General features: G+C 34.2%; 4 protein-coding genes across 4 annotated transcripts in view; 2 read left to right on the forward strand and 2 right to left on the reverse strand.

Moving 5' to 3' along the window:
• The window catches only part of LOC125061940 (exocyst complex component 2), a 30,861-nt gene extending 30,204 nt beyond the window's left edge, over positions 1 to 657 (reverse strand). The window contains exons 1-2 of the mRNA XM_047667573.1: positions 497 to 657; positions 295 to 409 (exon numbers count right to left, since the gene is read on the reverse strand). Of these exons, the coding sequence (XP_047523529.1) occupies positions 295 to 403 (109 nt within the window). The 5' untranslated portion in view covers positions 404 to 409; positions 497 to 657. The remainder of the gene's footprint in view (positions 1 to 294; positions 410 to 496) is intronic.
• A 154-nt stretch (positions 658 to 811) lies between these two features.
• LOC125061908 (growth hormone-regulated TBC protein 1-A) lies at positions 812 to 3,521 on the forward strand. The gene is made up of 6 exons (XM_047667545.1): positions 812 to 1,071; positions 1,144 to 1,328; positions 1,449 to 1,715; positions 2,031 to 2,213; positions 2,528 to 2,781; positions 3,029 to 3,521. The coding sequence occupies exons 1-6, from the start codon at positions 1,052 to 1,054 to the stop codon at positions 3,134 to 3,136; spliced, it is 1,017 nt and encodes a 338-aa protein (XP_047523501.1). The 5' UTR covers positions 812 to 1,051; the 3' UTR covers positions 3,137 to 3,521.
• Positions 3,522 to 4,108: 587 nt separating this feature from the next.
• On the reverse strand, positions 4,109 to 5,103 carry LOC125061909 (mitochondrial import inner membrane translocase subunit TIM14). Its single transcript, XM_047667546.1, has 3 exons — positions 4,878 to 5,103; positions 4,563 to 4,802; positions 4,109 to 4,303 (listed from the first exon to the last, which is right to left on the reverse strand). Exons 1-3 carry the CDS (start codon positions 4,878 to 4,880, stop codon positions 4,187 to 4,189), a joined length of 360 nt encoding a protein of 119 aa, XP_047523502.1. The 5' UTR covers positions 4,881 to 5,103; the 3' UTR covers positions 4,109 to 4,186.
• Positions 5,104 to 5,509: 406 nt separating this feature from the next.
• On the forward strand, positions 5,510 to 22,215 carry LOC125061907 (importin-5). The gene is made up of 17 exons (XM_047667544.1): positions 5,510 to 5,644; positions 6,027 to 6,260; positions 6,677 to 6,819; positions 6,941 to 7,142; positions 7,395 to 7,520; positions 8,902 to 9,113; positions 11,378 to 11,609; positions 12,893 to 13,036; positions 14,504 to 14,623; positions 15,255 to 15,450; positions 16,512 to 16,664; positions 17,404 to 17,577; positions 17,893 to 18,197; positions 18,939 to 19,079; positions 19,606 to 20,126; positions 20,917 to 21,130; positions 21,487 to 22,215. Exons 1-17 carry the CDS (start codon positions 5,564 to 5,566, stop codon positions 21,568 to 21,570), a joined length of 3,282 nt encoding a protein of 1,093 aa, XP_047523500.1. The 5' UTR covers positions 5,510 to 5,563; the 3' UTR covers positions 21,571 to 22,215.
• Positions 22,216 to 23,076: the final 861 nt, after the last annotated feature.

Genomic DNA, 23,076 nt, shown 5'->3' on the forward strand with positions numbered 1-23,076 from the left:
TTTTTTGTCTCCTGAAAAGTAGGGGTATTGCTTATACGCCCCTCTGGCTTGAAGGCCACGATATGTTTACTTTTTTCTATAGTTTCATTTTATTTCCTACTCATAAAAGTTTGAATAATTTTTGATTGCATTGTCACATATGCTATAGGGCATTATGACAATAATTCAACAATCCCAATCTGTTCTTGAATAATATCAAAAATATTTTATTCTTCAAAAAAATAGTTTCATATCTGTTGAAACTAGACATCTAGCAAGATTTGGAATAGAAATTTGCTGTGAAAAAATTTTCACCTATGAGATCTGTTGCACCAGTCCCCAAGAATTCGCCTCTGATTGTAACCCTTGTACCAGGTGGCCCTTCTTTTGGTGATATACCGGTAACTACGGGTGGCGGACCCATTGTCAACTAGAAAAATATTATAAAAAAAGTAAATAATAAATATAGCTAGTACAAAAAAAAAGGACTGTAATGTTCATATTTTGTGAAACTAACCAAATGAGTAGATCTAAGTTTAATCTGTCCCTCGCTGTAATTGATGTAATATTACTGTAGATTTATTTGATTTTGTGTTTTTAAAAACTAGAAAGTATTATTATTTCTTATAAAATATTTAAATAATAAACTTAGGTGTCAACAAATAAAGAATGTATTTAATTATAAATGTCAATGTCATTGTATACAATCGAAGCATTTACTACCGTCAAATCAGTTTGGAGAGGATTTCTGTGTTTATGTAATGTCTATTGTCTGTTTGGATTAGTCTGAACTCTGAAGTCATTAATAATTAATATAGAATAGCTGTAGACTGTAGTCTGTGTGTAATATTGAGCGACGAAAGACGATTGGGAGGCGAAACTATTTTTAATTTCGCATTTTAATATTTATAATTATTGGACTTGTACATAATTTTGGAAGTGTTAATAATAAAAGTGATAAATTAATAAGTGCATCAATCAGAAATAAAGTTTATAATATTTTTCAAGTATGTGTGAAGAAGAGAAAATGCAAGTTGTATGTGCTTAATTTGTATTAATCACATTCAAAACTATGGCTCAATCAAATTTCAGGTATGTAGATTTAAATTTTTACAAAAGTTATCTTTAAAGGCAAGAAGTTAATTTCTAATTTAATTATTGTAGTGCCGTTGATGAGTATGGGTTTGAAAGACACGAAGATTTTGACTATGCAAGCTATGAAGACTTCATGTCTGTATATCTCAAGGTATTGGCCTCGAGAGCGCATAAATGGTCTACAATGCTTGGTGAAGGAAAGTCGGTCAAACGCACGAACACTATTAAAAGATACGTACGTAAAGGAATACCAAGTAAGTCTAAATTTCTAATTATCATTTATACAATTATGTTTCTATTTTAATATTTGATTAAATTAGTGATATTTTCCTGATCTAATGAATCTCAACGTCAACTATACTAACTACCATCAGGTGAACACCGCCCATCAGTATGGATGGCAATCTCAGAAGCTGACAAAATGCGAGATCTAGCTCCTGACCTGTATCATAAAATCTTAGACAGCCCTTTTGAGAAGGAATTAGTTGATATTGTGAAGACAGATTTGCCTCGGACATTTCCAGATAATATTTATTTCTCTAAGGAAGCAAACCACCAAACTCATTTATTTAATGTGCTTATTGCTTATGCCCATAATAATAGAGTTGTTGGATATTGCCAAGGATTAAACTATATTGCTGGTATGTTGTCAATTATTTAAATTAAATATTATTATTCTATAAGAATATAAATCTTATCTCTTCATAGAATGTGATTAAACATATTACATAAATTGGTAATTAATATGAATCATACTTGCACAACCAATGAGCAAATCAAGGATCAAAAATAATGAATTAGTAAATTCTCATATCTAATTAATTAATGATTGTTTAATCATAAATTAGTGGAACTGGTACTTAATCATATCAGTAGAAATTATCTGCAATATTAAATTTTTTAGAAAGGACCTTTTCTATGCTTCAATGAAAAAAAACTCAACTCAAAATTTTTAGGTCTATTATTGCTGTCTACAAAAAGTGAAGAAACTTCATTCTGGCTGCTCAAAGTATTAGTGGAAAAAATACTTCCTGATTACTACACAAGAACTATGGATGGCCTTATTGTTGACATTGAAGTATTATCTGAATTGGTAAAGTCCAAGGCACCTGATGTACACCAACATGTGATCAACTTAGGTATTGATTGACATATAACTCGTATATCATATTATAATCCCGTATATGTTGAGTTGTTACTTTATCTTATGCGTGAAGAAATCTTATTTTGTTATCTCTTATGGTTTTATCTATGTGTATTGATTAATTTCCAAAGTTGATAATAAATATGTAAACATGATTTAACATTTTATTTAATATAAAATCATTCTTAAAAGCAAGGGATTTCTGCAAAATCCATAGTATAATTCAAAATTATATGTCAAGTTCAGTGACAACGTTCAGGTTCATAAAAACAGCCTGTTCCATCTTAATGTATGATTGTCTATTTTCAGGTTTACCTTGGGCAGTTATCACTACGAAGTGGTTTGTCTGTCTCTTTGCTGAAGTGTTACCAATAGAGACAGTCCTCAGGATTTGGGATTGTCTGTTTTATGAGGGCTCAAAGATTTTGTTCCGAGTTTGCATTACATTGATCAAAACAAATAAAGAGGCTATTATGGCATGCAATGACTTCACATCTTTAGCTGAGTGTTTTAAAGCCATTGTTAAAAATGCAAGTGCTTTACACTGTCATGAGTTTATGCAGGTAATCAGGTCATCTAATTTAGTTATTCTTTATAATATTTTGGTCTTACCTTTCCTTCTCTCCAATTGCCTGAAAGTGATTGCTTTTTAGGGATCTAATATTTAGTAAATCATAATATTTTTTTGAAGTTGGTTAAATGCTTAAATTGATCGAGGCATTGTCCATGTTAGCATTTAAAAAAATGAAGAAGATGAAAACTAATTATAAGCTCCACAAAATCAACATTTAAGATTTTTTTTCTTTTCAGTCAATATTCAAAGTACCTGGAACACTTTCAAATGCCACTATTGTCAAATTACGTGACCGCTTCGCGAAGCAGCGCCGAGAACAACAGCAGAAGGAGCCACCACGATGAACAAACTTTAATAAACTTGATCTCTAAAAGTACCAAATGATGTTCTATTTAATCTTTTGTAAAAATTGGTCATGACAGCATGACATTAATGAATTTCATTTTAATTGGGATTCTAAGCTTCTGTTGTGAAATAAGACTTAACATGACACTAAACTTTGTAATATTTCTCTCAATGTAGATACTTGAATAAGAAAGATTTCTATAATTTATTACCTTTTTGGGTATGCTTTAAACTTATTTTTTATTATATACTGTATTTGATGGTACATATTGATTTTGAAAGTTATTTAGTCTTATGTTAGGATTAATAACTTATTTTAATTATATTTGAGTGAGACAGTTATTTTTAAACAATAAATAAGCATAGCATAGATGGTTTGCATAAGCATTTTTGTTGATTTTATTATAAAAGTGAAAAAAAAAATTGTTGGAGAAATTATTTTTAACCACATTTATTGAAACATTTTATATAATTCTGATTTTTACTTTTTGGTGAAGGTTCCTGTTTTATTCAGCTAAATATACATATATATTTATTAAAGCAAGCCATATGGCTGATTTTATATATTGTTATAATGATTTGAGCAAATATTTTGTTAAAGCTTTGTATAGTGTATAACACTGGTTAATCAAAGAAAAGCTTTATCTTACAAGAATTATGTAATAAGGTATAATTCCGTCACTAAAAAAATTAATTAACTCAACTTGCTCATTTGTTCCACAATAGTCAATCAGTTCAATATAAATTATATTATTATAACTGTGTACTTGATGTGCTTTTTTGTCTTGTGTCACGATTTATTCATGTCAATGATAGATAAGGTTATAAAATTTCTATATGTACAGATATATTTCAAAAATATATTAATGTTTTAGATGTTTAAACATTTATTTTATTTCTCCCAGCATTAAGAGAGAATATTACTACTTGTGCATCTACTCCTTCCAAATGTTGATCAAAAACTTATCATATTAATTAATTAATCTTTTATTAAAACAAACAGATATAATTTAAACTACTATTATACATTGAAACATTACACATGGGACTCATGATTTTCCACTTTCTAAGAGGTCTTTAGCTTCATTTATTTTAGCCGCTATTAATGGTGACCCTCCTTTATCTGGGTGATTTAGTAACATGATACGTCTATGAGCTTCTCGTATCTGTAAAAGTAAAACTTCTGAATTCAGTCAAATGTAATAAAATTATTTTAAGTTTTGTTTGGTTGCATATGTTCATGGTATTTTCATAAAAGCCCCTATTAATATAAATAAAAATGTTCAGGTGTTCATTAAATATAAAATGTGATGCAATCTTAATATAGTTTTAGAAAACATTTTAGTTTAAGTATAATGTACTGATTTGCCAGCACTTATAAAATTTTCATTTAATTCCTATGGTAATTAAATATGTTCCCTTTACCTTAGATTTGCTTGCTGTTGGACTAACACCTAAGATAAGTGCAGCTTCTCTTTTTGTCATCTTGGGATCAAAACCTCCTTTGTAGTATTTCGAATTTGCTAAGCTTTCAGCATCAAATTTAGGTAGATTCTTTACAGCTTCAGCAAATTTCATTGAAGCATTTGGCATTTGCTTAAGTAGATATCGCCCAGCAAAACCTACTGCAGCCATTCCAAGTCCTGCTAAAATCACTGAACCAGCCTATAACGAGGATTTTAGAAAATTTATAAAGAATATAATTGTAAATTTTAGAAAAAAACATATTGCACAACCTACCATTGTTTGTAAATATTCAATACAAGACTTTAGTTAATTTTCATGTTCAAACCAATATTTTTAAATCGTTAATAAAGTTGTTCCATATAATTTGGTTTATTGTGAATTCATCGTTGCTTCCTTGCACACAAATCATAGGCTTTTCCTTTTTATTGTTTAAAAAAAATCTTTTGAGGTTATCAGATAGCTGGACATTTCATGTTAGGTAAATACTGATTAGTGATAGACTGTCATTGATGATTAATTTTACGCTTTTGCCGGTTCCTAATCTGTGGACTTTTTAATTCAAATAATAAAAAACACAATATTTAAAAGTGTCCGAGTGTAGTAGTAAGTAACTGAAGTGAAAAAAATTCAAATAGTAAAATTAAGCCTACAGTATCGTCTTCTATCTAAATATATATATCAATTTTTGATTTATATTTATATGGATAGAAAATCGACGCCGGCGACGATATTATAGTTTAAAGTTTTAAACTTCAGTTTTATGAAACAAGTATTTAATCAGGTTCAGAGTTCTTTAGACATAAAAGTACTGATCTACTGAATCCTTAATTTGATGACTAAGACATTTCAAAACCGGTTACCGGTTTTCCTAAGCCGATAAGACTGGCATATAATTTTCACGTATAGCGACGGCTGGCTAAAATTAAAAAAAAAACTGGCCTTTTTCAAAGTGGTTCAACATGGCAGGCGATCAGGCGCAGTTTTATAATTTACTAATTACATTATTATCACCAGATAATGACGTACGAACACAAGCAGAAGTAAGTACTTATTAAAATGTAAATTATATATTATTTTGTTTTAAATTCCGTTATGTAAAGAGTATTATTTTAAAAGCTTGCCTCGTGTCAAAACGTGGTCATGGAGGATCTCCGGTTTATTTTTTTTTTTATAAAATTTAAACACGTTTTACGCTTAATAATGTGAACACGAACATGTAATAACTATTTCTAAAGTATATACTGTATAAATTCTCAAATTTAGTTACAATTACTATTTTAGGATTGTGGTAATGAACATGTGCTATTTTAGGTTTTAATGATGTTGCGCCGAATTTTAGTAACGGAAATTACATTAATGATTTTATTGCAATGAAATGTACGGATTCCTATAACTAAAACTTATTATTTTTTTGTGTCTCAGGAAGCCTACAATAATATATCAACAGAAACGAAGGTAGTATTCTTAGTGGGTGCCATCCAAAATGCAGACCTTGCAGAAGAAGCCCGACAAACAGCAGCTGTATTGCTGCGAAGATTACTTAGTGCAGAGTTCTTTGAATTCTTCCCCAAATTGCCCTTTGAACAACAAGCTATGCTTAGGGAACAGTTGTTGCTCACTCTACAAATGGATGTTAGTCAGCAGTTGAGACGCAAGGTGTGTATTTTATATATATTTTTAGAATGTGTTTATTTATCATAATAGATCTGCTAATAGCATTAGACTTTATTTGTTATATACAAGTCAAAGTATACATTATAATATAATGTTTTGTTTAAGCTTATTTCTCTTTGTGGCCTGCCTAATTTGAAATAATTTAGTCACTACATGTTTGAAGTCTAAAGGTGTGACTCATACTGTTATGTTAATAAGCCAAGTTCTGTACTATGATTAGATTAATTAGTAACAGGACTATCCATAACCAAGTATTGATGCATAAAGATTTGATTTGGTCATATTTATAAATATAGATAGTTAAAATTTATTTGTTTGGCAATAGGACAACGAGGTAAAAAATTTAACACCTTCATTAAGACCTTAGCTTTATAATTAATGAATGCATATTTTTACAGATCTGTGATGTAGTATCAGAATTAGCCAGGAACCACCTCGATGATGATGGTGTCAACCAGTGGCCAGAGTTCCTTCAGTTTATGTTTAACTGTGCCAATGCACAGGATTCTAACATCAAGGAGGCTGGCATCAGAATGTTTACGTTAGTAAAAGCTGATATTAACTCATGTCATGACGGCATTATAGTTAAAATTCCTATTCAATTGATACTGAACTGAAATTAAAACCTTATGAATGATATTAAAGACTTATATCTGGTTTAGATCTGTGCCTGGAGTTTTTGGCAATCAACAGACAGAAAACCTTGATTTCATCAAGAGGATGCTCCTCTCAGCACTGCAACCGTCAGAATCTGAAGCACTGCGTATGCAGGCCGCGAAGGCAGTGGGTGCCTTCATCTTGCTTCATGACAAGGAACCCACCATTCAGAAATACTTGGCTGATCTGCTGCTGCCATTTATGCAGGTTTAACTTATTATTTTATGCCATTTTTTTGCACACACGATTCCTACGTGTACATTTCTTTATGAAATGTATTACTGCCAATGTGTGCAATATTAAATAGAGGATTTCGCTAACACCAACCTAACATTAGGATGGAGTTTGATAGTAGCCCTCGAGACATTTATTTTTATAAAGATTTCATGTTTAAACTCACTCTAAATTATACATGTTTTTTTAAATAAATTTTTGACCATGGCAATTTGTGTTTATCAGATTGTAGTGCAATCTATAGAAAAATCTGACGACGATGCTGCTCTCAAAGTTCTGATAGAACTGGCGGAAACTACACCTAAGTTCCTCAGGCCGCAGGTTGAGGCTATTTTCCAAGTCTGCATCAAGGTATGTTATTTATGTTGGAACTATCAATCATTACAATTTCCACTTATATTTAAAGTTGAATGTTTTATGTTACATTTTGACCATCATTACAGTTTTGTATATTCTCATAGTTGCAGCATAGTATTTGTAATTTTTTAGCTCCCATACAGGGTGGCGAAAAAGTCGTGGATCAAACGCATATAGGGGATAGATGAGGTCATCAGCGGCCAAAAATTGTTCTACGGGAGGTCTCTAAGCTCAACCCCTGCAGAGTTATAATTTATTTTGTGTTTTATAATATGTTGTTGTTTTTTCGTCCTAGAAAGATATTAGAGAGACTCATGGCCATGTGTAATAAATACCTTTTCAGAATCCCTATTAATTGCGCCAAAACTTGTAATACAGGGTCACTTTTCGGTAGAGTATTTTTTTTCACAGTGGGGTCCGAAGTAAACAAAAAGTTTTGATTTAAAAAAAAATTATATCGTATAACTTAATATTATCTTCAATACACTCAATAAACAACTATAAATAGTATGTCTATCGCAAGAACTCATCAGTACCAATCTAGTGGATAATATGAAAAAGATACAGGTGTATTTTATTATAAAACACAAAATAAATCATAACTCTGCAGGGGTTGAGCTTAGAGACCTCCCGTAGAACAATTTTTTGCCGCTGATGACCTCATCTATCCCCTATATGCGTTTGATCCACGACTTTTTGGCCAACCTGTATATTTGTGGTCATAGATCAGACAATGATAAGTACAATAAAAAAAACATATATTGAGTGTTACATATTTTAATAGTGCCTTCAAGATTTCTTAATTTAATTGCATTTATCATATTCTGACCTATGGCCACAGATATGTGTCACCTTTGGCATATCTAATATGGGGGCGTCCATAAATTACGTGAGGTGTTTAAGGGGGGGAAGGGGTCGAGTCAAATCTCATTTAATCTTACGTTGGAGAGAGGGGGGGTCTCGGCAAATATCACGCAATTTTTTTCTGATTGAAAAAATTTTTTAGGAAAACGGTTGACCCTAAAGGCCATCTCTGCAACTTCCCGCTAACTCCATACCTAAACTATCAACATATCACTTATTTTGTTTTTGAGCTCTTCATGCTCAATAGTACGAATTCTGTGTTATTTTGAGGTCTCCGAGCTCAAAAAGATAGCTTCTTACGCGTTTACGACATTTTGAAAAATCTCACGTGAGATTGGGGGTTGGGGGAGGGAGTGGAATAAAATCTCACGACATCTCACCAGGGGGGAGGGAGGTACAGAAAATTTAAAAAAACACCTCACGTAATTTATGAACGCCCCCTATAAAAGATTTTTTTAATTTATGAAGTTGGTTAAAAAACCTTAATGCTTAGTATGTTTGTGTGAAATAGCTATTAAGTGACCAAAACAATGATGACAATTGGAGGCAACTAGCTCTCGAAGCTTTGGTGACGTTGTGTGAGACTGCCCCGGCCATGGTGCGGAAAGTGGTGCCCAATGCGGTCAAGGTGCTCACCCCTCTGGTACTCGAGATGATGTGTGAGCTGGACGATGAACCCGACTGGTCTCTTCAGGATGATGCTGCCGATGATGACAATGAGCAGTAAGTGGCATAATAATGTTATATTAATATTCTTTGTTCCTGTTTACTGTAGTACTGATAGTAACTTTTTTGATTAATTGTGAGACTCTTTGACTAATTTAAATTTATGTATAGTAGTGGAATCTCGATAACTCGGACCTCGTTAAGTCGGAATCCTCAGTAAATAAAAAAAAAGGACATTCCCTTCTGCTGAACCCCTAACAGGCCGGGAGTGACTCAAAATAGTGGGTCATCTTTTACCAGTATGGTGGTTCTTCAGGGGTCTTATTACGCGATAAAAAAAGAAAAATGGTGGTCAGAGCGGCCCAATCGTGTGGGCGTTAGTCGAACTCGCCGGATTAATTACGAAAGTCAAACGATCTGTTCCACAAAAATTCTAGTATTTTCCGATAGTCCATAAAAAAATAAGAGGCGGCAGTGTCATGCCATACTTATATGCGGTATCTAGAATTGTTTAGACTTTGTAACTCAAACAAAATGTTATTTATTTCCTTACGAAGTAATGATAATTCATATTTATTATAATATTAGTAAAATATTATGACGAAAAGGAATTCCCCGAAATAATAGCAAGAAAATCCAAAATGAGTGTTTGGGTTCTTGGCTTCTAATATATTGTTTTTGTCTTGTACGCGTGCAATGAATGAATACAATTATAAAAAATATGTACAACAAAACTTAATTTCAATTGTTATTCAAATTCGACTCTACAAATCGAAATATACACTTAGATATCGCGCCTCTCGAAGTTCTTAAGTCGAAAACTCGTTAACTCGAATTTTTTTGACCTTGCCTTGACATTGTTATCGAGATTCCACTGTACTAATATTATTAAGAGATAAAGTTTGTGAAGTCGTGGGGGGTCATACAGTCTACGGCATTGAATATATTTTATCAATTGAAAGCCACATAGTGTGTTTAGTGTAGATAAGGCTAGACATATTTACCCAACACATAATTTTTCATGCTAGATTTGCAAAGTAGGTATGTCAAAGAAAAATCGATCGCTAGTGTCGCGTGTCACTAGCTGTAAATGTAAATCTTAATTATCATCAATAAATATCTAATATATAAAATTCTCCTACTTCTCCGAAACGGCTCAACCGATCGTTATTAAATTTTTTATGCATGTATATATCTATCTATCTTTCAAACCCCTAAGTGATAAGAGGTGTCTACCACAGCAAAAAGAAATACTTTTTTGAATTTTTGTTTTGTTTTACACAGCGAACAAAAATACATACAACCCTTATTTTCACCTCTCTACGATCAGTCCCTATTTTTTATTATAGCAGGTAGTTATTTTTATTGAACTAAAAAAAAATTTCCTAGAAATAATATACATGGCACAACAAACGTTTACTGGGTCAGCTAGTCTCTTAATAAGTTTTACTATCAGTATTAAATAGGTATGCTAAAGTATTACAAAGGTTTTAAGAAAGAAAAATCGTATGACATAAACCTTACTTTCTCACATAAAGTGGATAAAGTGTCTTTTAAAATAGTAAAATTCTTTCTTTGGCTTCATTTAACTAGAATGTAGCCACATAGAATTTTACAAGATTAACATCGAGTTAATTAACATTCTTGCTGTTTTATGCCTGGATGTCAGTCCCTTGATGACAAGCGATATTTATAAATTACTAGTGGACCGGGCAAACGTCGTTTTGCCATGTATATCATTTATAATAAAAATAGGGGTTGATCGTAGAGGGGTGAAAATTAGAGGTTGTATGTATTTTTTAATGCTGTATCATAAAAAAATTAAAACTAAAAAAATTGTCTAAAAAATAAAAATTAAAATTTATGGGTACCCCTAACATTTAGGGGGATGAAAAATACATGTTGGCCGATTCTCATAGATACCGGATAAGCACAAAAATTTCATCAAAATCGGTCTAGCCGTTTCGGAGGAGTATGGCAACGAAAACTGTGACACGAGAATTTTATATATTAGATTTTCAGCTTTTCTTCTATTTTCTCCTTCCTACACCACACCTTTTAATCTCGAAGTATTGGTATTACATGATGCTTTATCCAATATAGAATTTATTCAGATCAACTTAGGCACACACATAAACATAGATCATTATATTACACTAGATATTAGAAGATTAAAAAAAAACCTAGTCTAATATTTGGATCTTGCTTAATTTCTGCAGATCTGTTTGCCAGTCGGCAAAGGCCTCCTCCGACCCAAATCCAATATACACCCATACCCAACTCAACTTGTTCTGTTGTTAATAGAATGAATATGTTTGCAGGAACTATGTAGCGGCTGAATCGGCGTTGGACCGCATTTGCTGCGGCCTCGGAGGCAAGATCATGCTTGGCCTCATCGTGGGCCAAGTGCCCGAGATGTTGAACTCTGAGGATTGGAAGAGACGCCACGCAGCCCTGATGGCCGTGTCTTCGGCTGGCGAAGGCTGCCACAAACAGATGGAGCAGATGTTGGACCAAGTTGTCTCAGCAGTGCTCAATTACTTGGCGGACCCTGTAAGTATTTATTTATACTTTATTACCTTATTCAAAACATTCATATAAAAAAGCAGGTTACAAAAGTTATAGGGCAACGGGCGGCCTTATCGCTAACAAGCGATTTCTTCCAGGCAACCCTAATGTGGAACAATTAAAAAGAAACACCTACAGAGGGTAGGTAGAGAGAGAGGACAGAGCTAGGTAAAATAAAGAAAAAATTACAATATTTAATAATATGTATAAATAAAAATTTAAACGCCAATGATAAGGTTAACTGAGTCACAATTAATATATATTAGCAGAGCTAATTACGAGGCAGAAAGAAAATGATCAAAAAGAAGATTTTTTAAATGAATGTAAAGACTGAGCTTGTCTAATATCATTAGGTACTTTGCACAGTAAAGGAGGAGTGGTAGAATTCAGTTTTATGAGTAAAGTAAGAGTTTCAAGAATTAGATTGTATAAGGAACGCAACTCAAAACTACCGCCAGAGTATAGTTTTGCTATAAGTAACTAGGAGTTTTAGGATTAAAATATTCCAGTCAAATTTACGAAGTCCAAATATGAATCTGATGCAAACATTTTGTAAGCGCTCTAACTTATCAAGCTGCAACTCTGTTAAATCTGGATAACACACATCATTATTAACATTATACCACGGTGGCTTGTCCTTATTGAAACTACCGAGTATACAATGAGATAAACTAAGTTTGTTGTGACTAATTTCAGCAGGTGGGGAGTAAAAATTGCCTAATTCATTTTTTGGTTATAAATTTTCAAATTTTCTGAAGGGTTTCACAAAATTCAAAATCTCATTGATCTCAAAAAATTTAATCATGTTTTAACATTATTGCAATTGCGTGTACTTGAATTGAATTTATAAGTTTTCTTTCTCACTAAATCAATGAGTCAGCAGAATGTTCATTTAATAAAAATAGGCTTAAATGAGTACCACTTAACGTCGTCAATCTTGCCCTTGGCCTACTAGGTCTTCGCAAGCTTTTTCATTATGCTAATTAAGACCACTTCATTGCTAAGATAAGAGAGGTTTCAAAGATGGCCTATTTTTGCAAAACATAAGCTGTTTAGAATGAACAATAGTAATTTTTTCCTCCCACTAAAGCGTCTGGCCATAGCTGACTTATTCAAATTCATAATCATTTATTCATTTCATCATAAATAACACAATGTAGAAATACATATTAAATGCTTATAATTTTACATATGAGAACAACTGAAAATAAACTCTCCGCCGCTCTTTTTATTGACAGATGAACCAAATGAAAATATTTTTATTCCAGCATCCCCGTGTGAGGTACGCCGCATGTAACGCAGTCGGTCAAATGTCAACTGATTTCGCTCCGGTGTTTGAGAAGAAGTTCCACGACAAAGTTGTTCCCGGTCTACTCATGGTTCTCGATGATAATGCTAACCCACGAGTACAGGTAATTTTACCATACACATAAAATGAGTAATATTATTTTTTAATTATATTAATTTATTTATAGCCATAAGTTCTGTTACAAATGAAAATGCATTTTTTTATGAAAAACTAGCTGGCCTGGCGAACATCGTACCTCCTAACAGTCGATTCTTAATTTTTTTTTAATACTTATTCTGCTATTCGGGACACCAGTCTAGCTAGTAAGATAAAAAAAAGAAAGTTGATAAGACAACAAATACATTATGTCAAAAAATAAAGATTTACCTTCCCGGAACCCCTCCACTAACATTTGAACTTTATGATATGGTATTAAAGTTCAAATTGACTTTTAAGTATTATTACGAATATTTTGTATGGGAATATAGAAAAGTGTTATTTTTAGACTTTTTCTCTCCGTAAGAACCATCCTCGTACTTCAAGGAATATTATTAAAAAAATCAGACAAATCGGTCAAGCCGTTTTCATTTAATGTCGTGACAACAAAAAACGGGTTTCATTTTTATATATATATAGATGTAATATTATTCAAATTTATACCTACATTTTTTTTAGTCTCAGCAAAAAATAAAAATCCCGCGATACGATTTTTTGATTCCTAATGGGGTTTCGACGAATTCTGCCTTTGTAGCTTAAACAGCACGCGGCCGATCTTTTCAGATCTTCGCCAGACGTAAGATATACGAACATACGGCTGATACCAAGCTTTTGAATCTCTCTATACCCACTTTGTGCAAGGCGATCACTGCAATCCTATTTTCTTTAACACCCCACTCCATATTGTAATTTGTTAATGAACACGAAAAATATGTGAAATGGCGCAAAATCTAAAAAAAGTTTTAAAATAATAGACATGTTCCAAATTCAAAATAATTAAAAAGTAAAAAAAAAAGTTTTATGTAACAGTATTTATGGCCAGACTAGTTATAATAGACATTATTTATTATTATTAACAATAGGTTAAAAGCCTAATTTAGTAATTTTTAAAGTAACAAAAAACAATTTCATGATAGGTACATAAGAATATCTTATTTTTTATAAGATCAATAGTGTCTCCTTGACTGACGTGATAACGTCTTTAAAATCGTTTTAGTCGGGTGACATGTTCAGAAACTTGTGTCACACCAAAACCTCACGAGCGCGATCGCAGGTATAACGAGAGAGAGACGGACCGATCTCCCGTCTCATCTCGAGCGCTGCCAGTCATTCCGTGAATGTATGAAGAAAAATGTATATCATAGTCGAATAAGTAAACTTGTCATTTTACACCCGAAATTTATCATCAAAAGTGTGAATAAAACGATAGATGTAATTTAAAATTTGAAAAAATTGTTATCTTCATTAATTCCTTACTTCCCAAAAACTTATATCACCAATAAGACGTTATCACGTAAACATCTCGATCGTAAACCTACTTTACAAACAACCAATATTTTTTTTCTAAATACATATTGTATTGGTTTTGTTACAGGCGCATGCCGCAGCTGCATTGGTGAACTTCAGTGAAGATTGTCCAAAACCAATCCTCACCCAATATCTGGGACCTCTGATGGACAAGCTTGAGGCAATTCTTACCGCCAAGTTCAAAGAGGTTTGTGTTTATTGTATACACTCGATAGTATTTTCTATACCCAATGTTCGTTTGTGGCCAATTAGCTCAATCTGTTGGTCACTTCCATACCATTGGGAAATTAAATGTGGACTTTGCTCCGTTTCTATCTATTATAGATAGTCAGGGATCTCAGTGCGCAGACATTTTTATTAAATAATATAATTAACCTGTTTAAAAATTTTTTGAAGTGAAACTTCTTTATCGGGGTTGGAAAAAAATTTAGTGTAACATTTTTTCGTTACGCGTCACGTTTTTCGGTTACGCGCCATGTTCCTTTTTGAAGGCAAACTTCTTTATCGGCGTTGGAAAAAAATTTACCGTCACATTATTTATTATTTGTTATTTATTATTTATTATTCGACACTTAATATTTTAATGACAATTAAATTCATTAAATTCCTAACATATCTTCCTTTTTCCGTCCCTCTAAGTATCGGAAATCTAAACTTTTAGATTTGTATAAATATGAACAACACTTCAAGATTACTTTGCCACTGAAGTTTCACTTCTGACATGTGTACTTTGTACACAAACACTTTTTTTTTTTTTTTTCAAATTTCTATTGAAATGTTGCCATATGTACATATTTATAATTTTGTTGCCGTTACAGTTGGTGGAAAAGGGCACAAAGCTGGTACTGGAGCAGATAGTGACCACCATAGCATCGGTGGCCGATACGGTGGAGAAAGACTTCGTGCTGTACTATGACCGTCTCATGCCCTGCCTCAAGTACATCATAGCAAATGCCAACACTGAGGAACTGAAACTGCTGAGAGGCAAGACTATCGAATGCGTCAGTCTTATTGGTAAGTTCAATCGCATCTTTTGACAATTGACTGGTTGCTGTAAAAATATTTTTTTGAAATTGAAGAAGTACTTCTTTTTGAGCGTTAGGGAAAAATGATGAGGTAATTTTAACGCGTGTACATAAGTACATACACGTTTTTTGAAGTTATACATATAGGCGCCTAATGAAAAATTGATGAGGTGAAATTTTACGATATGCGCGCACCGTGACATAAAATTAACAGAATGAAGATGACCACGGAAGATGCTACGGCATTGGACATAATTTAAAAACAACATTCAAATAATAATAGACTTTATGTTACACTTAATGTAAGATAATAATAATAAATATTTATTTATTTAATTTTTCAAATGTAAACTAAACTTTATTGACAATAATGATTCTTTTTCCAGTCTTTGATTATTTAATTGTAATTATTTATTTGCATGCAATCAAAAACTATTTTTAATAATGAAGTACAGCTTCATACGCGAGTACATAAGTACACGCACCCTTTTTTTTAACCATCTGCAATCAGCCGCTTGGCTTTTGTCCGATTTCATGATATCATTCCCAGTCAGTTGTACAGTTGTATAAAGTCTCTATGGACAAGATTGGACTTTAGTGTAGTGCTCAGCCCTTAGTGATGAAAGTGTCAATGAGAACTATCTGACATTTTTTTTTTGTACATATATTGACCAATTGGTTGGTTAAAAAATTAATGATTTATTTTGTGTTCACTGTAGATGTTGTCACAAATACACTTAAGCTTAAATTATAATGACCAGTGGGTTCAGGGCAGCAATCTCCTTTTTAATCAATATCAACTAAACCCGTGCAACCGTCCAATGTCTAACACTATAATGCTGCACTGAAATCTCAATCAAAACTGCTCGACTCACTCGAGGCATTTGCTCTACTGTGATACTTTGTTAGTTATTCCAATATCAAATTTTTCATTGATGCTGTGTGCTTCTATTGATAGTTGTGATTGTTATAATTTTCGGTGAAATAATTCTGTAAAAATGGGGTTCAGAAGATTGTGTCGTAGATATTAATGGATAAAAAAAATTTTAGGACTCGCGGTGGGTGAGCAGAAATTTATGGCAGATGCCTCTGAGGTGATGGACCTTCTGCTGAAGACGCACACAGATGGAGAAGCCCTGCCCGCTGACGACCCGCAGACCTCCTATCTCATATCTGCCTGGTCTCGGATCTGCAAAATTATGGGTGAGCTTTTATTAGACAGGCTGAAATTATATTCTGAATTCGTCATTTTGTTTCTGTGTATTTTACAGGATTATGTTTGAATATATTTGCAAAATTTTTGATTAACATATATATTATGTAATATTTTACAAGAGTATAATTCCAATATAGGAATTTCTAAAATGTAAAGTTATATAACCTTCATTAGTCAGAGTTACATTGTTTTTACTTAACTATCTAGTCTATCATAGACCGACAGAGATAATTTGAGTTAATGTAATCATACAATTATTAACCTTTATGATTAAGGGTGTTCAATTTAAACAAAGAAATATCTTAAGAATTAATTTAAATTTATGGTTAGTCACGGCTTTTGCCATTCTTATACACATGCCCTTGAAATTTCTCGGCTAATCTTTAAGATCATACAGTCAGGCTATGGATCCTCTAGTATCTATTGAGAGAGAGAGAGAGAGAAAGCTCTTCCTTGAAATCTCTAATGTTAAATCCTTATGAATTACTTGTCCTAATATTTTCTCTTTTTATTATATTTTTTTACCCATTCAACAGTATTGTTGCTCTGCTAGTAAAAGAAACATTTTATAGGCTGCCTGTTAGTTCTTATAATTTTAGTATTATGATTGTTATGTATGTTTAAACAGTAAATATTAATTTTTGTAGTTAAGTTTGTATCAATAGAAATTATACAAATTGACTTCCTACAGTTTTCATTTGTAATATATAAAATAAAAATCTTTAGGCAAGAAGTTTGCTCAATACTTACCAATGGTGATGGAGCCAGTTATGAGAACGGCAGCGATCAAGCCTGAAGTGGCACTACTCGACAACGAAGACCTGGAAACAATCGATGGGGACCTTGACTGGCATTTTGTCTCACTTGGGGAACAACAGAACTTTGGCATCAAGACTGCAGGTGAGACTTTATTTTAGAAGCAGTTTAACATGTATATTATTTGTGAAAAATATGTTACTCTTTAATCTATAGATTTTATATGTTCGCGTTTCCGTTCGGTTCTAATTACGAGCACAGCGTATTTTCGTGTTTTTCATACAGATACCGGCAAACATTTTGAACAAATGTCCTTGCGTGACTTGAGTGACGTTTGTGTCCCGCGTTGCGCAAACTTTCCCCCCACTCCCTTGTTTAATGCTCAAGATGTTTGCCGGTATCTGTACTTTTGTTACTATTTATCAATTATATTTGTAACGAACGTTTGACGCTTTCCAGGCCTGGAAGACAAAGCCTCCGCCTGTGAGATGTTGGTCTGCTACGCGCGTGAGCTAAAGGAAGCGTTCTCCGAGTACGCGGAGCACGTTGTGAATCTGATGGTGCCGATGCTGAAGTTCTACTTCCACGAGAACGTGAGGATGTCGGCCGCGGAATCCCTGCCCTATCTGCTCGAGTGCGCCAAAATAAAAGGCCCCCAGTACATACAGGGAATGTGGGCGTACATCTTGCCCGAGCTGCTCAAGGCTATCGACTCGGAGCCCGAGCAGGAGGTGCAAATTGAGCTGCTCAACAGTCTGGCGAAGGTACTTTCTTTTTTTGTCTCTTATCGTGAGTTAACAGATACATACATGTATGGGTTTACTTTTATTATTTTATATTATTGCTTTGACATAATTATTAATTATTTCGTGAGGCTGAACAAAAGTTAATATTATCATTACTGTACTGTTAATTCTGATTTACAGTTTCTTGCACTTTTTTTGTTAAGTTTGAATCTTAACAATATTATTAGACCACTAGCTGGCCTGGCGAACATCGTACCGCCTAACAGTCGATTCTTTATTTTTTTTTAATACTTATTCTGCTATTCGGGACACCGGTCTAGCTAAGATAAAAAAAAGAAGGTTTATAAGACAACAAATGCATTATGTCAAAAAATAAAAATTAACCTTCCCGGAACCCCTCCACTAACACTTGAACTTTATGATATGGTATTAAAGTTCAAATTGACTTTTAAATAATATATAATGTATGGGAATATAGAAAAGTGTTGTTTTTAGATTTTTTCAGTCAATTTTTTTTAATTATACTCTCCGTAAGAACCATCCTCGTACTTCAAGGAATATTATAAAAAAAAGAATCAGACAAATCGGTCAAGCCGTTTTCATGTTATGTCGTGACAACGGAAAACGGGTTTCATTTTTATATATTATATAGATTAAGTTTTATAAAAGTTTTTTAATGCATATTGGACAAGTTGGTTAACTGACGATGATCAAATTGAGACAGTAATCATGTTTTATTAACAAATGTGTCTGTGACAGTGTATCGAGGTGTTGGGTACCGGCTGCCTGTCTGAAGAGTCCATGGCAGAAGTTCTTCGTATCCTGAACAAACTGCTCACGGAACACTTTGAACGCGCCACCGAAAGACGACAGAAGCGAGCTGATGAGGACTATGATGAGGTAAACAACATATATATATGTTAATATGCAATAAATGTGACCGGCCTATATGTATTTAAACAAATAAATGTATGATTTATATAATGTTAAATATATAGAAAATAGTGTTTATTGATTAATAATAATATTAGCCTTTATTACAAGATACTATTTTACTTAATCCAAACTTGAAAACTTGAATTTTAACGATGTACATTTTTGATATTTTGGAATTGCTTTAATTATCAGTATAAAAGTACTATCATTTATGTGTTAGAATACAATATTTATTTATTGCGCTATCGTACACAAACATGACAATTTATATTACATTAAATACGTAATCTATTCCCCATCCGTCTTACGAATTTTCGATCAGGTCACGTGTCCTGACGCGAGTTTAAAATTTTTTACTCATTCCAAAAAAAGTGTACAACGCCGCTAAAGAAGTTTTCACTTCAAAAATGAACTTAAATATAATTGAATATTTACATTCCCTCAATACATTGACCTGAGCAGTTCTGCAAATAAATAATTACTTTTGCAGGTAGTGGAAGAGCAATTAGCAGACGAAGACAACGAAGACGTATACGGCTTATCTCGCGTCGCGGACGTCCTCCACGCCCTGATGGCCGCCTACCGCGACGCCTTCTACCCTCATTTGGACTCTCTCTTACCACACCTGGTGCAGCTGCTGGCTCCTTCCCGACCTTACGCCGACCGCCAATGGGCCATATGCATCTTCGACGACGTCATCGAATTCGGAGGACCGGCTTGCGTCAAATACCAGGACATCTTCTTGGAGCCGATGCTCAACGGCCTCAGGGAGAGGGAGCCGGAGATCAAACAGGCGGCGGCCTACGGCTGCGGGGTTTTAGCCCAGTTCGCGGGACCGCACTTCGCGGCGGCCTGCGCTCGGGCCGTGCCCTTGTTGGCCGCGCTCATAGCGGAGCCCGACTCTAGATCCGTAGAAAATATCAACGCAACAGAAAATGCCATATCGGCCGTGGCGAAGATCATCAAGTATAACCATTCGCAAATTAATAGGGACGAGATTATAAGGCATTGGTGAGTGGTTCAAGTATTAAGTCACGCAATTTTTGGAGATTATTGACCCCCCCATGTAACGCGCCGTAATGTTTTTCTGTATAGCAAAACGTTTCGTAACCACCCAGTGACAGCCCGTTCACACTAGTCGTAAGTCGCATATGACTAAAAGTCGAAAGTCTGATGTGCCTGTTCACACTGCGTCGCGAGTCGTATAGGTCTTAGTTTCGCGCCATTCGGAATAAAACACGAATGGAGTGAGCAAGCAATGTGTAGCGAATCTAGGAAGCGGGGCGGGGAGAGAGAGGTAACAACGCGCTCGAGTCGATTAGATGCACGACTAGTGTGAACAGCAACAAGCAGGCACCTATGCAAGCACCATTCGACGCGATTTTTAGTCTTACAACGGGCGCTGGCCCATCGGATGGTTTTTTGAATCGTATTAGACTAAAAATCGCGTCTCATCCAATGTGAACAGCTCCATATAGTGTATGGTGACCAGAGCATTCGACTTTTAGTCTTATGCGACTTACGACTAGTGTAAACGGGCTGTTACTCTGTACCTAAAAGTTACCATTATATGGTGTAAAGTACTGAAAAGTAGAAAATAATATTAACTATCCCCGTCCCCCCTCATCGTAACGTGTTATAAAAGGAATATGTTTAATAAGTTGAAGCCATTGTATTTAATAACACACTTTGGCTCTGTTTCTAAATACAATTAATAAGTTGTTGATAATTCAATAGAAAGCACATTCAACAGTAGTAGTAATTGTGTAGTGGTTTAAAGTTAAATGATGATTAATTTCAGGCTGACGTGGCTGCCGGTGGTGGAGGCCGCCGACGAAGCGCCGCACGTGTACGGATTGCTGTGTGAGCTGGTGAGCGGCGGACACGCGTCCCTGCACACGCCCGACGCAGTCCCACGCGTCATCGCAATCATAGCGGAGGCCTTCCTCACGGATGTCGTGCCGCACGACGACGCGGTCTTTGCACAGATGGTGGCACTGGTGCGGCAGATACAGGTGATTATAATAATTTGCTCAAATTCATTAATTAGGTTTATCTACCTTTGCACCTGTTTCAATGGTGTTGTTATAAAACTGAATTAAATAACTTTATTTAATTCGTGTTCCTAGTTTTTGAATTGTTCAAAAAAACTTTTACTAGAATACTTCTACAACGCGATGTCCTATAAGGGAGCGTTCAAGTATTACGTCACGCAATTTTTGGAGATTATTGACCCCCCCCCCCCCCCCATGTAACGCGTTACGTAATACTTGAACGCTCCCTAACACGGTCCGGGTCTACAGCGTTTTAGGAGGGGGTTTACTATACTCACTATGAATGAATGAATTTGTAATGACATTGATTTTTGCAGAGTAATGCGGAAATGTTCAACTCGTGTCTGATGCAACTGAGCAACGATCACAAGGAGGCTCTTCAGCTGGCTCTGTCGACATAGTGCTCTAGCATCGCTTATTTATTACCTGCACGTCACTCCACGCTCCATCCGCCACGTGTCGCCTTGTGCATTCATACTCGGGCCCAAAATTAAACCGTAGACTGCCTAATTAACAATAATTAACCCTCTGTAACCGTTAAAGAGTCAAATTCGCTCTTCTAGTTAGAAACAATTGAAATTACTATGTAATACTATTTTTTCTTTCTTTATAAACTCTCCCGGATCTCTGTCGGGCTTAAATATTGCTGTGATATATTTTGTACTAATTTATAGCAGCCGTCGTTAAAGTAGCTTCGCCTGGCCACATTTCGATTTCTAAACATTTATATTTATGTTTGTATTTATATATGTTAACGATGTGAATTGTCCAATTTTTAAGTTGACAGATTATTCCCGATGTTATTGATGCCTTGATTGCAAAAGAATTTTAGTTTTGAGATAATTGTTGTATTGAGATATTGCATTGTATGCAATTTAACATATTGTGACAAAATTGGACTTTCACATTCCATTTTTTTATTTACCAAGTTGTGCGTTGGGATCTTGGTAGCTGTTTTTAAGAAACAATTATATTATTCAATAATATAAAAGAAACATGTAAACATTTCTTTGTGTTTGACCTAAAATAAAAGTTATCGATATTTATTAGTGTTTTTTTTGCTTTGGCAGTATTCATTAATATTTTCCCTACTATGACAAAACTAATTTCACTGGGAGTTTTACCAAAAAAATATTGGTTGTTTGTAAAGTAGGTTTACGATCGAGATGTTTACGTGATAACGTCTTATTGGTGATATAAGTTTTTGGGAAGTAAGGAATTAATGAAGATAACAATTTTTTCAAATTTTAAATTACATCTATCGTTTTATTCACACTTTTGATGATAAATTTCGGGTGTAAAATGACAAGTTTACTTATTCGACTATGATATACATTTTTCTTCATACATTCACGGAATGACTGGCAGCGCTCGAGATGAGACGGGAAATCGGTCCGTCTCTCTCTCGTTATACCTGCGATCGCGCTCGAGAGGTTTTGGTGTGACACAAGTTTCTGAACATGTCACCCGACTAAAACGATTTTAAAGACGTTATCACGTCAAAAATATCGTTTTAATAAGCTGGGTATCCACTATGTTCGTAAACCTCTTGCGCTCCGCTCCTGCAACCTCTGATGGACGGTACGCGCATCTCCAATAGAAGCTCGCACGCTCCACAGTGCTTGCGAACATATCGTTACCAGTGGCTAGTGCAGCATATATTTTATTTCATTATCTTCAGAATTTTCATTTTATCTTTGCATATTTGCCCCATACCTCTTCCGATTTCCACCCTTCGTCACGCCCAAGTCTTCTTTTAAATTTTTATTTTTGAAATTCTCGTTCTGAGGATCCTACAGCACAATATAGTTTCGGTACAATCCGATTAGAGAGAACATTTTTAAACGTAAATCGTTGCTCGCTGAAACTGGGATAAAGTCAAAACTATTGCCACAATATTAAAAAAT

Source organism: Pieris napi, chromosome 24, assembly GCF_905475465.1.
Source record: "Pieris napi chromosome 24, ilPieNapi1.2, whole genome shotgun sequence".
Lineage (NCBI taxonomy): Eukaryota > Metazoa > Arthropoda > Insecta > Lepidoptera > Pieridae > Pieris > Pieris napi.